Here is a 17022-nt window from a genome sequence, read left to right as displayed (position 1 = left end):
GGCAAACTAAGTCTGATAAATAACTTGATGTCCTACTAGAAAATCTGTTTTTATGAATAGAATTGTCGTTAAACTCTTTTGCTGTTTAAGCCTTGTGGTATCACCACTTGTCTAGCTCTGTATGATTCTGGCATTGAACACTCTGCCTATTCATCCTTTCTTGTGACTTTATGTGTTGAGTAACTACTGTATGCCAGGAACCATGCTAGATGCAAGAAGTGAAAATGACAAGGAAGATACACAAATCTGTATGAGACTCACTTAAGAGTTCACAATTTCATGTGAGAGTTAGTTGTAAACAAATAATGGCAAAATAGACAGATGGGTACAGTGTTCTGGAAACAGAGGAGGTAAAGTGTTATTGGCTCTTGAAAAGCACGTAGAATTCTTCCAGCTAAAGAAGCTTTCCATTAAGGACGAGCATCTAAGGCACAAAAGCAAGAAAGAATGTGATGTGATCAGATATTCATGAGACATGTGGTATAGCTGAAGCAAAGGCAAATTAGGGTAAAAAATAACACTATAAAATAGACTGGAGTCAGATTCTGAAGGGCCTTCTAAGCTATGTATTCCCAACTTTGGAAATACAGGCACAGGGGAGATTAAAAAAACAAGAGACCAACAGGAACAGCAGAGCAGCCCTCCGTGCTATAAGGGGGTAACCTGACAGCAAAGTGGAAAACAGCTGGAAGCAAAAAAATGCAGTGTCCCTAGTTTTGCAGAATTACACTCTGGAGATGGTAAGAGGCTTGAACTAAATGAGAATGAAGAGACAATAACATGTTTGAGCAATACATAAGGAGTAAGATTTTTAAAATTTTAAAGCAGATGGACTTGAGTGGGTTAAGGACTTCCACCAAAAGTCTTAAAAAATTAAGGTTTTATTTTAGTCAAATTAGGGCTCTTCTGTTTTCAAAGGTGATTTGATTTACTCAACTGTTTTATATCTTCATAGAGACCACCACCACCATCATATCATCATTATTTTAGGGGTTATAATTTTATTATTTTTTCAATTTTCTAAGTAGTTATATATCATTTGTTCCTCACACCTATCCCAAGTAGTGAGAAGAATAGGAATTATCTGTTCGTGTTTATAAATGAGTCAACTGAATCACAGAAAGCGCTTCACTTAAGGTCACGTTGCTGTTAAGTAATATAGCCAAGTCTAAAATATACATTCTCTGATACCCATTTCAGATGTTTGACATTTAATTGAATGCCACACATTTTTAAGCACATATTTTTTTAAATGAGGTCTTGAGAGTTTAAGCAACATCCCCCAAGGATAGAAAATGACTAAATGGTTTGGCAGAGAATCAGACTCAGATCTTTCTAACTTCAAAGTCCAAGGTCATAGAAGCTATACTTGACTGCATCCCTACTCACCTGCTGGAGAATAACTGGGGAAGGCTTCATGGAGAAAGCAGCCTTTGAAATGTATCTTAAAGGATGTATATAGGCAAGGAGTGATTTTCAAAACATTTAACAACTAGTACAGCAAAATATGTTAATATATTAATCCATGTATGAATCAAAAATGTAAAATATATTAACATACATAAAGAATACAATGCTTATTATGTGTTGTGAGCAGTAGCAAAAATCATCTATTAGAGCATTCAGTGATCTCTGAAATATTTGCTGATTTTTAGAAATCATGGGTATTGTTTTCTGTTAGGAGAGATTCATCACCCACACCTAGACCTGTTCATACTCAGGGAAGGCTGCCCAGGAGACAGCCTTCTGTGCTTCACTCCTCAAGGCCTGTGCATCTAAAAAGTACCAAGAGAGTTTACAGGGCCCCAAAATGTACTTGATTAAGGGTGGCCAAGGTGTAATAGAGAAGAAAGGATTCTTCTTCCCATCCCCTCAACCCCCAGCACAGCAGAGAGATAAATCTGCCAATCTTACTCCTGCCATCCTTAAATATTCTTACTCCTCAGCATTTTTAATCACCTCCTGACTACTACCCTTTTTCCTAAAAGTTCCCTGGAGATAAGGGAAGGGTTTATATCAATCATTGGTCATATATTCCCCTTTCTACCTTCATATGGTCTCCAGGGACACAGGAAGATTGTGCACTTTGCTCAGAAGGTAAAAAACCAAAACATGGAATATTAAAAACTATTTATTCCTTTAGAACATTTTTTTTCTATTTCATTTGGCCTTTTTATTTCCAAGAGCATCTTATTTGATTCTTAAATTCTCAATTAAACAATAAGGATTCATTTTTGTGGAGATGGTGTAAGACAGATTTCATTCCTTCAGAAACTGTTACAGTTTATTTCATTTTCAGCTCATTTGCTTAAGTCCTTCCTAGGACTTTCTCTCGTTAATTGCATTACACGTGCCATTTGCTGCCCTTGCTACACCCTCTTAAATTGACAGTTTCATCATATTACCCAAGGGCCCTTCCTTTTGGTGGAATTCCACCGAACACAAAATTCAATGGATTACAACAAAAGCCACAGTCAGTCAAAACTCAAGGGGAAATCACACTTCTGAGACTGTGCAGTACCACTTCAAAAGCCCTAAGATTGGGCCAAGATGAGCCAGGGTCATATTTCATTATTTTAAAAGAAGACAACATTCCCTACTCCACCAAATAAAGCATAATTTGTGCCTGCTATAGGAGATAATTTAAGGAAGAAAAAAGCTATTTTGCCATCTTTCAACTTTTCATAATCATCCAAGTCCCTTCCTCTCCTCCTCCATTTCCCCACTCTCTCCCTGACCACCTCTTATTCTCCAGTCTCAGAAAAATTTTCTTAGGCCACTCTTTCCCAGTTTTGGGCTGAGAGGTTGTCCACATTCCCAGTCTCAGGGAAACCTTAGAGCCCTCAAATCCCTAAAACTGTTCTAGAATTTAAGTTCCTTCTCACAATAGAAGAGAGGATGCTCTGTAACCTCTGTCGCAACCTGGACTTCTAAGTTCTCTACTTGAAACAGCCTTAGGGATACTCTAGTTATTCATCATTGGTTTGATCCCAAAGATGATCTTCTAGAGCATGACAAGTTAAAATTATTTCCCTGCAACCATGATGCAGCTCTCTGGAGTGGATTGTAGTCACTTGAAACCAATATTGTATGGAAGTGGCTAACTGGCAGAGGACTCCATAATAATAAATGTCATTCATTAAGACAAGTTGTTCAAAATACTGGGTAATCACAGCATGCTTGCATATGTGATAATAACACCAAAAGCATCTCTCTCTATGTCTGTCCTTCCCCGTCTCTCCCTCAAATAGAATGACAAGCATTAAATCAAGAAAAGAGAGCATTATTCATCTTTTCATTTAATTTTTTTAACCAATATTTATTGAGTCACAACTGTGTACAGGCTTGTGCCAAAGAGAAAGGCAAAACTGCCACATTCTTTGGAGCAATGGTAGCAGTGCTTACCTGTGTACCAGGTATGGAGGCCTCCTATGCCTCCAGGTTCTCTGTGCACAAAATTAAGCAAATGAATCAGGAACCCACTGCTGGAAGCCCCAACGTTATCCACCCGACCTGAAATAACCCATCCTGTGAATTGTATTTTCTTTCTAAATATTTTTATAGGGAAACAAAATTAAGGTTGAGTTTCTACAAAGGTAAGTCCATCATATTTACAGTTATTACTACAATGTTATTCCTATTTTATAAAAAGTAGAAGCATAATTCAATATCATCATGACATATTAAAAAGGGCCTGGAAATATAGATCAAAATTCAGTAGATAATATATGTAGATAATACATAAAATATACACTTAGGGACCCAATCAAAACAATGGAAGGAAATGGACTAATTAGTAGCAAAGAAAGAAGAGGGAAATTGGACTTCTCATGATAATGTCAATGTTAGGAGGGGAAGTCCACATGTAAAAGTTTGAGTATCCAAAGAATGAACATAATTCTTTAAATTCTTCTGCATTAATCAGATGCTTATTAGAGCAACATATTTTGTTTTTCCCACAACATTTTGAAAGTTTGCAAAGAAAAGAAAGGGTGCAACTTAATTTAAGTTAAATTAAATTTAACATATGGAAAATATGTTTGATAAGAAAAAGGTAAAAGTCACATAACTTAGCAGAGTCTCTTAATTTTAAAGGTTCGGGTTTCTGAAGAACTCTTGTAATTGGCTAAATCTCCTTTCAGACTTACTGAAAATTAAATTGGAAAACAGGCTTTCTGTCTTTGAATTAATATTTTTAAATCCACCAGAAAAATAGAACTTTTCCATCTGTGGTGGGAAGGGGCCTATAAATAAATATGTGCATATGTATTTATATGTATACACAAACATACACACACATTTGTTGCACATGTGTCTACTCTCCCAACTCCTCCCCCACACTAACATGCATCAATACCATGAGAAAGGAAGTACAATGAAAAACTGTAAAATGAGATGTGGTAAAATATTACTAATCTCAATTATAGGGTGGATATTTCTAGATTAGTGAACGCTCAACTGCCCAAAACTTTTAAAGAAATTAAATTATTTGTATTCCATTCAAGTATATGTAACCACTGTTGATGAAATAATTACAAGGAGCTACCTTGTTGCTTATGGAAATGCATGTGAAAAGTATTTCTAATTAAGAACAGATATTCACACGAACAGAGTGAGAGAAAAAGTACTTAAAACAGCTTGTGTTATCTGCTACAGGTGAAATACACCCCTTATTATCTTATTTACATTAATGAAGAAACTTTATTTCTTGCAAATTTTAATATAGTAGAGGCTACATGGGGTACTCTATGTTTTCTAAGCTAGTTAAGAAGTCAATAGTTTGAGATAGAATCTGTAACAAAAAAAGAAAGAAAATACTAAAACTAGTATTACTGAAACTAGTATTAATAGTGAAAACATTTGAGAATGTACTGAAGTTGCATTAAAAAAATTAGCTTTACATAAGTAATCAATAAATTGCTGAAAATACTAAATTATAACTATAAAAGAGTGTGACATCTTTACTAAAAATATGGAGTAACACACTAGATAAAACGCTTGGTAGTTGTTTTCCCCCCTGTGATGTAATTCCAGATTAGAGTTACATTTTTCCTCCATCAAGCAGTAAAAAGCTTCAAAGGAAAGAAAGAGTGGGATGTGGTAGAATGAGAATTAGACAGCACAGTCAACTCGTGCATAAAATGATAAAAGTGACTAGAATAATATCAACATTTCTTGTATAATCAATCACTGCCAATGTGTCAGCAAGTATGAGGCCATCTCCTCCTGTCAATACAACCGAGTACACAATTTGGGTAAGGGAGGAAGTACAGCACAGTCAAACATGCCTATCAACACTTCTTTTTTTGTCTCAGAAGAGCAAAATTCTGAGACAAGTTCTTGGACCAAATGGAAATTTATCCAAATGAAAGTCAAATGATAAATGCCAAGAGAATATTCTTTCTTTGGAATTCTTTCAGTTCTTCAATTTAACCAGCTGGAATGAATTTTCAAGTAGCATTCTGTTCAGACTTTTGAAATGAAGGACTTTCCTGTTAATTGGAAAACTATATTTCATGAAAGATGAAGACAGTGCTCTTGGCTCAGTGACTCTCTTTAAAAAAAAAAAAAAGGCGTTTGGTAGATATTTACCATAAACAGATTCCAGAACCTGTATTTCAAGTATGAAAGACTGAACTGTGAACCTACACACCTAACTGAAGAAAAATGGGAAAATTCAAATACCAGTGTTATTCTGACTAAGCTCTACATGAAAACACACTGTCATTGTGTTCTCTCATGAGAGGAATATGTGAGGATGAAAAACAGTTTTAAAATATCAATTGTTAATTTTCAGAATCAAATATTGATATAACTGAGGTTTTTGGTTCTCTAAGGTAAATGAATTGGGTAAGTCAACAAATTTAAGCGTTCTTTATTGTGTTACTTTAGCATGTGTTAGTGGGACTGGGGTAGGATGATTGTCAACTCAGAAAGATTTAGAGCAAGAGAATGAAAATTCACCAAGAAAAGTTCACCAAGAAAAACATTTTTAAGACTCAGATTTTCAAAGCAGTCTACACTTCAGGCAGTACTTTCAACTTATTGTTGACTAGTGGTATATTAAATAAAGTTGTTACATTTAAAATTTAAATTGAGGACTTCCCTGGTGGTCCAGTGGTTAAGACTCTGCATTTCCACTGCAGGGAGCCCAGGTTCGATCCCTGATCGGGGAACTAAGATCCCACATGCCGCACAGCTCAGTCAAAAGAAAAAAAAAAAATTTAATGACACAAACGTAGGAAAAATAATTTATCACAAAAATATGAAATGTTTTTTAAACATTCATTATAGTGAAGTATTAAAGAAATCATTGCCCATACTTCTTAAAGGAATCACTCAAAAGATGGTCTGACAATTGTGTATTCTGCTTTTAAAATAATTTTGTAGGAAATCCTGTCCATAATAAACTCTTACATACTTTAAGTCTGGCAATATGCATATGATAGGAATTTTCAAAGAGGCTATTCCTAGAAAAAAACTGGGTGGTATTTTTTATATTTAAATTGCTGCAATAAATTTTTTAAAGGATGATATGAAAAAATTTTGATGTAAACATTCCATAGACTCATACATATTCTCTACCTTGATGTATAAGATGGTAGCCTATAGCAGCAGTCAACATGAGTTGAGGGTGGGCTGTGAGGAGGGAGACAAGGTAGAGAATGAGTGTTACAACAAAGATAAACACATAAATTAATTTCCAAGATACTCATTAATACTTCGAGAAGACTGGTCTCTACTGAAAATTTTGGGAGGACACTCGACAATGCTACTAGGCAGGTTTCAACGGTTTTTGAAATAGCGGTGTCAGCCACATCACTGTCTAATTTCTGAAGATAAGCAATATACACATATCCTCGTAAATTCATAAACAGTATGTGAAACAATCAAAATATCATATGCAGAGTCATTTTTTGTAAAGAGAGCAGTAATAGTCATTTCACAAGCTAGTCATGAATTTCATGGCAAAAGTAATGAACAAAATTTGACTGATTTAATAGGTGAAATTTACCAACACGTTCTTTGACAGCAAATGAAAATCAGAATAAGTTTACTTGCTTATCCAATAGATGAAATTGTATACGACCCAAGATCTAGTTCAAAACACACTATGCAAACATGCTTAGATCAGGAAATTTTCAACATGTAAATTGTATGTGATTTAGTTTCTAAGAATTTTGTAATCTAACCTAATATGCTGGGTAGAATTTCAAAGTGAAGTTAAGAAATTTTGCACTGAAAAAAAAAAACAACACTGAACTTACTAATTTCAAGTGAACTTTCAAACAAAAGGTAGTTGATTCAAAAGAAATTAGCCCACATAAAAGAATACTAAGCTTAAAATAGTTATGTAATGTAAATCGTAATGCACTGTTATATTTTTTAAATATTATAAAATAAAATACAGGGTACCCTTTACTTTTATAATGAGTAAATTGTAAATATTGCAAATAGTAAAACATTTTGGGTTTCTTTTTTCTCCTTGCACTTTTAACTGTTCTTTTAATACTGACGACTTACAACAAGAAGGCATCACAGTATGCAGTATCCAGTATCTCTGACAGTTCCCTTGGCACTCTAGGTAATGTCCCTTTTGAGTGCAAGAAGTCCAGGGTAGCATTCTAGGCATCAGAACCATGAAGATGGACTGGAGTTGCGTTTGGGGGAAAGGCACATGGAAAGTTCTGTTAGGACGTGGAGCGAGAATTCAAAATTTCAGATCTTGAATCTTCAGTGAGTAATGAAACTATTTAAGCAACACAGGGGAAAAAAATCTGTAAAGGCCTACTGACAACAATCAATTCATAAGGAAAGTATTTGATTTGGCAAAAGCAAGTTGATTATGCTGAAGCATATTATGGAAATATAGATTCTGAAAAGTTGTTATTATTGGCGTTTATGATATCTGCCATAAAATGAAATTATTTATAATGGGACTGCCTTCAAGCCTCAGTGGGATTGTGAAATTTAAATTCATACAGTTTTTCTTTCTCTTTTTCTGATATTAAATGTAACAAAATATAAAAATCCCTGATAATTTTATTAGAATTTCAAAAATGTAATAGTGGTAGTTTTAAAAGTCAAAGTTTCTAAGTTAGATATGAATGGTAAGATATATATATGTATGCAATATCCTACCTCTATGTGATTGGGAGACGAGTGGAAATAATGAAAACTAAACAGACTTGTAGCAATAAAACAGAAGAGGGTAGAGCATGAGGTAACTGGATGGTGAAGACACAAAACATCTACTGCAAAGTGCTCTTAGGTTCTGAGGAACAACTGGCAGCTCAGGAAACTGAAGTTTCAAGAGGTCAAGTAAGTATGTTCTAATATTTACAAAACCTCTATGTTTTCCTATGTTAGTCCACACCCGCACACTGTCTTTTCTTTTTTGTTTTTTTGTATTCAGTAGTTTAAGTGTGAAATAAAACAAGAATACAAGGATGTCGTGTCACATTGTGCTCTATTGAGACACAGTTGTGGAGGCAGAGGAACACGGTGGTTAAGAAGAGCCCTCGTTTTCCTCATCTTCCCATGGAGGTTATAATAGAGCTTATAGACACAGTGCTCGCTCTTAGAAGTATGCCTGGCACATGGAAGTGTTCATTAATTTTTAGTTATCTGTCATTGCTCTTACTATTTTTAAAAACAGACAGCTCAAGTCATCTTCTCCTTGATTATTGCAACAGGATTACTAATTGGGAGTTTAAGGAGCAAAGAGAGGAGAAACATAAATAATCCAGCTTAAGAGAAAGTTAGAAGAGTGAGGAAGATTTCCCTGAAGGGGTGACATGTGAGTACTTAAGTCTGAGTTAGAGCAAGGGATACTAGAGAATGCATTCTAGGGAAATGAATCAAACATACGGGATCTGTAAACACTGTGAGTGTGGCAGGTGAAGTGCAGAGGTGACTAGGAAGAGAAGGATGAGGTCTTCAAGGTTGCTGACTACATAAGCAGGGGCCAGGTTACAGGACAAGCATCCTGGGCGCCATGGCAAGAAGTTTGGGTTTATCTTCTTTCACGTCAGAAAATTTACACTCAGTGCCTTTCAGTCAGGACAGACTTGTTTCAGAATCCCCAAAAGAATGACACAAATAGATTAACATCTCTTACATTAACCATTTTCAATTGGTGGCAAAATGTTATTTCAGTCTTAATATCTTTGCAAAAATGGGCTCAAGGTAACTCCCCAAATTACAGCACTTAGCAGAGCATGTAATGATACATCAAATTATTTTTCTGCGAATAGTTACTCAGAAGCATCTTGGAAGCTAAATGGAAGTACAATTGAACTAATTCATGTATTAAATGATGGTTGACCCTTAAACAACTTCAGAGGGTTAATCCAAGTATAATTTATTGTTGCCCTCCATATCCATGGTTCCTCTGCATCTGGGGATTTAACCAACCAGAAGCTATAGTACTGTAATATTACTGTTGAAAAATATCCATGTATAAGTGGATCTTCACAGTTCAAACCTGTGTTGTTTAAGGATCACCTGTACAGAGTAGATAAATCAAGTAGCTTAAATTTCCATTTGGAGAAATTGTCGCCTATTTTTTTTTTAAACCTATCATTCTTTCATATTTTCCCTTTATTTGGAATAAATTCCTGAGTTAAAATAATAGCAAAGAAATAAGTGTTTCTATTTTATTAAAACAAAAACAAAACAAAAGGTTTTAATGCATTTCTCAAGTCAGTTCTATTTGGTAATAATATAGCTGAGAAGGAATTTGGCCTTGCTGACTTTCAGCTCTGTTCTTCACCACTGGGTCAGGCTGTCCTGTCCTGTGCCCACAGTTCAAAGACCCTTAAATATGTATTTACACGATAAATCATATTTGCTGAAGAAGTTATACCGTAGCAATTTCCCCTCCGTTGTGAAATTTCTTCAGTGATGTCTTAACAAAAAGGAAAAAAGTTGGAATTTTCATCCTCTATACATAAATTTCAGGTCCAACTCTAGATCCAAAATTCATCAGATTAACCCCATTTTCACACCACTTGTGTTCTTTTGAAGGTATAAAGCCTTGCCTTTCCAGTCGAATTTCCTTCTACACCCAATAAAGAGAAACTACCTAGCAATAAATTTTGTACTTTTGATGGGATATTTATTTAATTGGTTTGAATCATAGATTCAGTCATATTTAGTCCTCAGTTTAGAGTGTAGGATACATTCTCAGCTTTTTGAAAAAGTCTTGGAAGTGGAGCTGCTTAAGCTCAATAGCTCCCCTTAGTGGTATCTTGCAAGAAATTCACCAAGAAGCTGCTTTTATAAAGACTTAGATATTTCTAAACATCTGGAAAACTGTGAACTGATATTCATAATTCGAATAATTCTCAATAAATAAATTATATTTGTGATTCTAAGGAGAACAACTCTTTTATTTATAACCGCATTATATTTAAAAGGGTGATTGAGCATTTTCTGTGGTTTTTATTTTTACTTGGAACTTAAAATATGTTATATGTAATTTAGGAAATATAATTCAGGATCATTTCCTTCTCTCTTTGTTCTTTTTAATATGTTTATTCTTTTCAGTTCATATTTCCTTGATATATTTTAAAAAGACTATCTGCAGCTAATTTTTGTTTTGTATCTAGGTGTCTATTCCAAATGTACCTAATCAGAAAACTTGACTTAAAAATTAGTAGCTACAGTAAGTTAAAAAACATATTTGATATCCATGGGAAAAAATATAAGAAAAGAAATGATAAGCCATGTGATATGAAATGAACTTTTTGAGAGTATATGTTTAAGGAAATTGGATCTTCTGTTGATCTACAGCTATGGTTCTTAAATGAAGCTGCACATAAGAATAAACTGGGGGTGAACATGTTTTTAACTGTAGGTTCCTGGGCCCATCATGAAAACTACTGAATCATGATCTCCAGGAGTGGCACTAGGAATCTGTATTTTTCAGAGTCATCTGCGCTTGGAAACCTGGTCTGCAGAAGGCCCTAGGAGGTGTTTACATAAATGGCTATATACTACTGTATTAATAGAAAGTAACTTCAGGATCTCAAAAAGGTCAATCACCTACTCAATTATGTGACACTGTCTTGCAACAGAATCTTAAATAATACGCGGCTATATGGTCTTCACATAGACTTTAGCTACTCTTTTAAAAGTTAAGGCTCAAAAATAAATACCAGTCATTACCAATACTCACTTTATGGGTTCTTATGACTTACAGAAGTGTTTCTGAAATAGAAAATAAGGTCACATGTTAAACTAGTCACAGAAACACCCAAACTCTGCTTTGCTCTCAGATTCTGATACTTGCCCTTCTCCAGTTTTCAGTACCACTGGTCCTCAGGACAAACTCCCCAAATGGCAATCAAGTCCTGTCTATTGTTCCAGCTTCTCTGGGTAATATACTGTATATAAACTCTGATCAAACCAAGGAAGTCTACTTCAGTTCCCCAGATTCACCATGTCCTTGCATGCCTTCATGCCATTGACATATTGTTCTCTGCCTACCATGCCCTTTTCCCCTCTTCAGCCTGGCAAACTCTCACTAATTCTTTAAAGCTCAGCTCAAACATCACCCCATCTGGGGAATCTTTTTCGATCTCCATTGGCAGAGTTCAATGCTTTTCTTGGTCTGCAACCAGTAGATCTTGTGCATGCTTCAAATTTTGCATTAGTGTGTGACTATATCTATTGTGTCTGTCTCTATATCTCACTTGTATCCCCAGGTTTTAGCCCACTCTTTGACATGGGATAGAGGTTTAATTTGTGTTTGTGTAATGAGTTATTAACATTCGCTTTCATTTCTCCCATGGTTAATGTGTGCCATGCACTATGCTAAGTGTTTTACAAGCATCTCACGCAATCCTTAAAAAGTTTAGCAAGTAGTAATGATTATCCACATTTTAAATATCAGACAATTAATCCCGAGAGATATCAACAACTTGCCAAAAGTCACACAAATAGCTGGTGGCAGACCTAGAATTTGAACACCATGTTTTTTTGACTCTAAAGACAGTGTTTTTTTTTTAATTTAATTTTATTTTTTCTTATACAGCTGGTTCCTATTAGTTATCTGTTTTATACATATTAGTGTATATATGTCAATCCCAATCTCCCAATTCATCCCACCACCACCACCCCTGCCCCCCGCTTTCCCCGCTTGGTGCCCATACATTTGTTCTCTACATATGTAAGACAGTGTTCTTAAACATTACATTTCTATGCAAAGGCTCAGATTGTACTTGATTGCTAATAGCAATTTCTTTTTGATGGTTTCTATGCAAAGTCCGCCCATGAGGATGGAACATCGAGGGAAGATGAACATTCTTTTAATCATTGGAACACTCTACAACACAATTCTGGTGCGCGTGTGTATGTGCACACACATAATCAATGAATGACAAAACACAAACTTATATATGTAAGATTGTGATAACTGGAATGCTTAGTTTGCACAATTACCCAAAAAAGTATAAAAATAACTATTGACCACATCAATGAAAAGTCACCAGAATAGAAAAAGAAATCCTCTTTAATGAAAACCTTACCAAATTTCCCAAATTGCATGTGATTTTTTAATGGACTAGAGCCACTCTTCTGCATTTTTATTTCTTGGACAAGAGGAAAATATATTACTTACGCAAAAGGGTAGTTAGCATTTCCAACCACTAACACATGGCCTGTAAAAAGTAATAATCACATTCTTCTATTGTGCAATAGCCCTCTGTTGGGCAACAACAATGTACAATGTGCTAGTTTCCTGTTACTTTAGTAGAACCTCCCTTTTCACTCACCGCCCAGACTAAATAGTTATTCCTTGGATAATAAAACTATGATACTGGGTTTCAAGCTATTTCCAAGAATGTTTCTGCCCATATTAAGAAATAATCATATCAGTTTGCTAATAAGCAGAAATGCACTGTAAGTTGAGTACATTGTCACATGTAGCTAGAAAACATATAAATCAATCTCTGACCAAGAAAGAAACAATATATTTTTTACATGTCCAAAACTTTATGGTTGGGATCACAGCTGTAAGATGTTGGACCATCATCAAGAGAACAATGTTAAACACTGAACTTTTGGATAATTTCCATAAAAATAACATTTTGTTTGGGGTCAGTAGTTTTTTTGGAACTTTGGAATGATTTTCACTGACAATATTTTTAGAGTTGAGCTTGAACACCTCCAAAATGCTCTTCAGAATGGAAATATTATGTAATCTAACCTTTGCAGCCATGTCCTTCAGAAAATCAAGCATACACCATAAAAACCAGCATTGCTCTCTTTCGGTTCATGCAGACTTGTGAAAACTAAATTATGGTACATATTCAAGAAAGTAAATTAACTCTTCAGTTTTCTCTATTTAGTTAATAAGTTTATGTCAGCTCTTCAAATGTGTAAAGCCAGCATAAAAAAAAAAACAAAACACCCTGAATTTCTTCTGTAGAAATCTTATCAATCCAGGATTATTCTTTTAAGTGAAAAGAATAATGGAATGGGTGAATCAGTATACAACTAGTCAACCCTAGACATACAGTCAACTCTAATATTGTTTGCTCATCTCTACATATCCAAAATAATTTGACTGATATTTATTTTACGTGGTCTGAGTTCTCATTTTTGTTAACTGTCCTTTTAGAGTCCAAAATCTGGAGGTGTGTTATGTTGAGCCCAACAAGGCAAGTTTTCATAAAGTAACTGGAAGGTTTTGTAAATATAGTCTCAGGCAAAGCTAGCTGCGGCATAAAATCCGAGGAGACTGTGTTGGCCGAGTTTACGAATGCAGTATTAATATTGGTTCCTAGAATTCCATAACCAGAGCTCAAGAAAAGGAAAGCCAAACCACTGAATTCAATATTTGCAGCCTATTTCAGGACGTGAAAATATTTTGGTTCTGTCATGCAAATAATTTATCCAAAATACTTTTGTCCAAAGTGACTTTTTGTAGACCAAAACTAATTTCAGATTTTACATGGCTCAGTGTGTAGGGATACAGCCAATCAGAATTTCTCCCACACCAAGGAGTAGTTTGTTCCTAGTGTTCATTTACTATATTGATTTGAATCAGTAATTTTTCACTGGGATGTGGGTATGAATGGAGGTTACTAAAATCATGCCCTTGAAATTATTTTACGCTGTAGGTTGTATATGTAAAATGTTAACGTGATAATAAAATATCTAGTTAATTCACTAATTTGAAATTTGAAAAAACGATTCATCTAATTTGGTGCCAGACTCATGCATTTTGATCAAATTACTCTCTTCTAAAACTGTTAACAGTTCCGCGAGTCCAATAGAATAAAATCCATTTCTTCACCCTGGCTCCAGTCTTTCTTGCAATATGCTTTTCTGCATCAAAACCTTTAAAGTCGTGTTGATTCCACTTTTCAAAATGCCTCAGAGTGTGAATCTGAATAAATCTGTGCTTCAAACCCAGTTCAAGGTCAAGGTCCTCCATGGAATCCAGTATATTCCAATAAATATCTACTCATTTGGTTGATAGAGACACAAAGTCCCTGCCCTGGTAGCTAATACCATAGGGTTATCGATAAGTTATAGACACAGCTACCCCTGCATGTAGAGAATTTGTGATGGAAATTAATTTCAACATATAAATACTTGCATTAAAATATAGTTATCCTGGTATTCCTCATGAACCTTTATTTACATATTTTTTATGCAAATTAATTCTCTTTTAGTAGATGACATGTAGATATATCAGCATATTGCAAGTATGTAACTGCTACTTGGACAATTTTGAAAACAAAATAGTGCCTTATGTAGGAGCCAGATAATGTATAGACATTAATAAATTTCTTAGATGGCAAGAAATCTATTCAATAATTTCTATTAAATATCCATAAAGAGCTATCATGTAAAATAATATTCATATCAAACTTATAGCAATAGAACCATCTGGAATTCAGAACTATCATATATTAATTGCTTCATTATATGTTGTATGTGTTTCATGCTTACATTGCTTAAAATATAGCACAGCCTTCATAAAGACTAGTTGAATGAATGATTTAAATAGTAGATATTTGGTATCTGTGGGCATGGTATGCAACCTAAGAGAAATTCAACTAGTTTTTAAAAACTTAGAATAACCAAATAGAACATGATTCAATGTTTTTTTAAAGGTGTATCCTTTCATTTCAGGAAAAAAAGGAAGGGAGAGAAAAAGAAAAAAACTTAATAAAGAAGAAAGTAAGGATGCAATACCTGATAACAAAGGTCTGGAGCCCAGCAGAGAAACTCCAGAGCAACAAGAAAACAAAGACAAACAGCAGCAGAAGAAGCGAAAGGTCCAAGATAAACAACAGAAATCGGTATCAGTCAGCACTGTACACTAGAGAGTCCCATGAGATTGTTGTAAACTCGTGATGCTGCTATCTCCACCAGATGCCCAGGACAGGTGCTCTAGCCATTAGGACCACAAATGGACAAAGTGTCAGTTACTGCTCAGTCTAAACAACATTCCAGATAGTTGCTATATTCTTCATACAAGCATAGTTAACAACAAAGAGCCGGAAGTTCAAAGAAGGGATGTTTTTGAATGGTTATCTTACGCGCTTCTGTGCATTTTTAAGAGACAAGAAATTTTGTACATAATCATCAATAGGCTATAAGATGTAACAACATAATGACGACATCTGGAGAAGCAACATCTTTTTCCTATAAAAGTATTTTTTTGAGCTATTTGTTTAAAGAAGCAAATGATAGTTCTGCAAATTCAAAGATGTGGTATCCCTTCAAAAGAAACAGGAGATCAGAGGAGAGAAACATCTTTCAAAGGACGGTGTTGTTTTGTGCAGGAAATCTAGAGAGTGCTCAAATTTTAGGGCCTGGCATTTGGAATCATAGGAATTATCACCACAGAAACAACTGTTATAAGCTTGGTTCTCTTGCCCTCATTTGTCCTTCTGCAAGAAGCATGAGAGTGCACATATTTACAGAATTAAATATACTGTATGGGATTGGCAAAATGTGGAAGAAACCATAGAGTTGGAGATGACTTTTGTGCTTTCCAAAACTGTGAAGGGTTGTGATTACCTGGAACAGGTCTCCAGTCTATGTCAGCACTGTGTGGTTCAGCCTCTGCTACCCCTTGGGTTATGTAAGTCTGTAAACATGTACCTGTAAGTTACTTCCAAAAACAAATCATACTTATTAGAAGAAAATTCTGATTTCATAGAAAATGAAAACTAGAGCAAGGAAAATATAACATGTTTGCAAAGTCATGTGTTTTCTTTCTCTCTCAATGGAGTGGGGGTGGGGGTGGGGAGCAATCTTATTACCTGCTTAATGGTCCACCTGGAACTGAAAGGGATACTACTTCCTAACAAAGTGTATCTAATGGGGGGAAAGCCACCACAATAAATATATTTGTTGATAGTTTTTAAAGCTTTGTTCATTTTGTTTTTTTAGAAAATTGTTACTCTTAGAGACTCCTGAATTAGGGAAGAGGATTCTGTATCCTATGTAATTCAGAACATATTACATTTCTCAGTGTTTGCTTTTGGAATCCACTGTTATCTGAGCCATTGCAGATTTACTTACAAGGTATTAGGAGATATTTATTCAATTTTTTTTCTTATTTTGATCAAAACATTCTAGTTATAGGTGCAGGGGCCTCCCTAAATGATTTCACTACTCCCCCTTCATTGCTTCACAATTAGCATCTTTTCTTGTGTGTCAGCTCCTCCTGCATCGTGAACATTTGGCCTTTTCTTCTCCATATTTTCTAAGTCTGTGGATCCCTTTTAGGGGTTGAAGTCACCCTAGCTGGAGGCCTCACCAGTATTTCAAAGAGGACACAGCCAGCCCAGGGCAGAAGGAGGCATGTGCCACAGAATCTCATGACCCACCATAAACTTCCTGTTGTCATGGAAGGACACACAGCTCGCCTGTCCACCAGGCTTCCTAGCTCTCTAAAGATCAGTGCTTTCTGAAGACCTGGCAATGAATCTGGTTTCTGGCTGCTTATTTCTGGTCATTCTTTCTCCACCAGCTGTACTGTTCATATGGACT

The 17022-nt window shown here is 35.2% G+C and overlaps 1 protein-coding gene across 1 annotated transcript in view; it reads left to right on the top strand.

The window, feature by feature from the left end:
* The window catches only part of RSPO3 (R-spondin 3), a 77478-nt gene extending 61083 nt beyond the window's left edge, over positions 1-16395 (top strand). The window contains exon 5 of the mRNA XM_067702167.1: positions 15151-16395. Coding sequence (XP_067558268.1) covers positions 15151-15344 — 194 coding nt within the window. The 3' untranslated portion in view covers positions 15345-16395. The remainder of the gene's footprint in view (positions 1-15150) is intronic.
* Positions 16396-17022: the final 627 nt, after the last annotated feature.

The sequence above is a fragment of the Pseudorca crassidens genome, chromosome 13, assembly GCF_039906515.1.
Source record: "Pseudorca crassidens isolate mPseCra1 chromosome 13, mPseCra1.hap1, whole genome shotgun sequence".
Lineage (NCBI taxonomy): Eukaryota > Metazoa > Chordata > Mammalia > Artiodactyla > Delphinidae > Pseudorca > Pseudorca crassidens.
The sequence above is the reverse complement of the archived record's forward strand: the minus strand, read 5'-3'. Positions and strand labels throughout refer to the sequence as shown.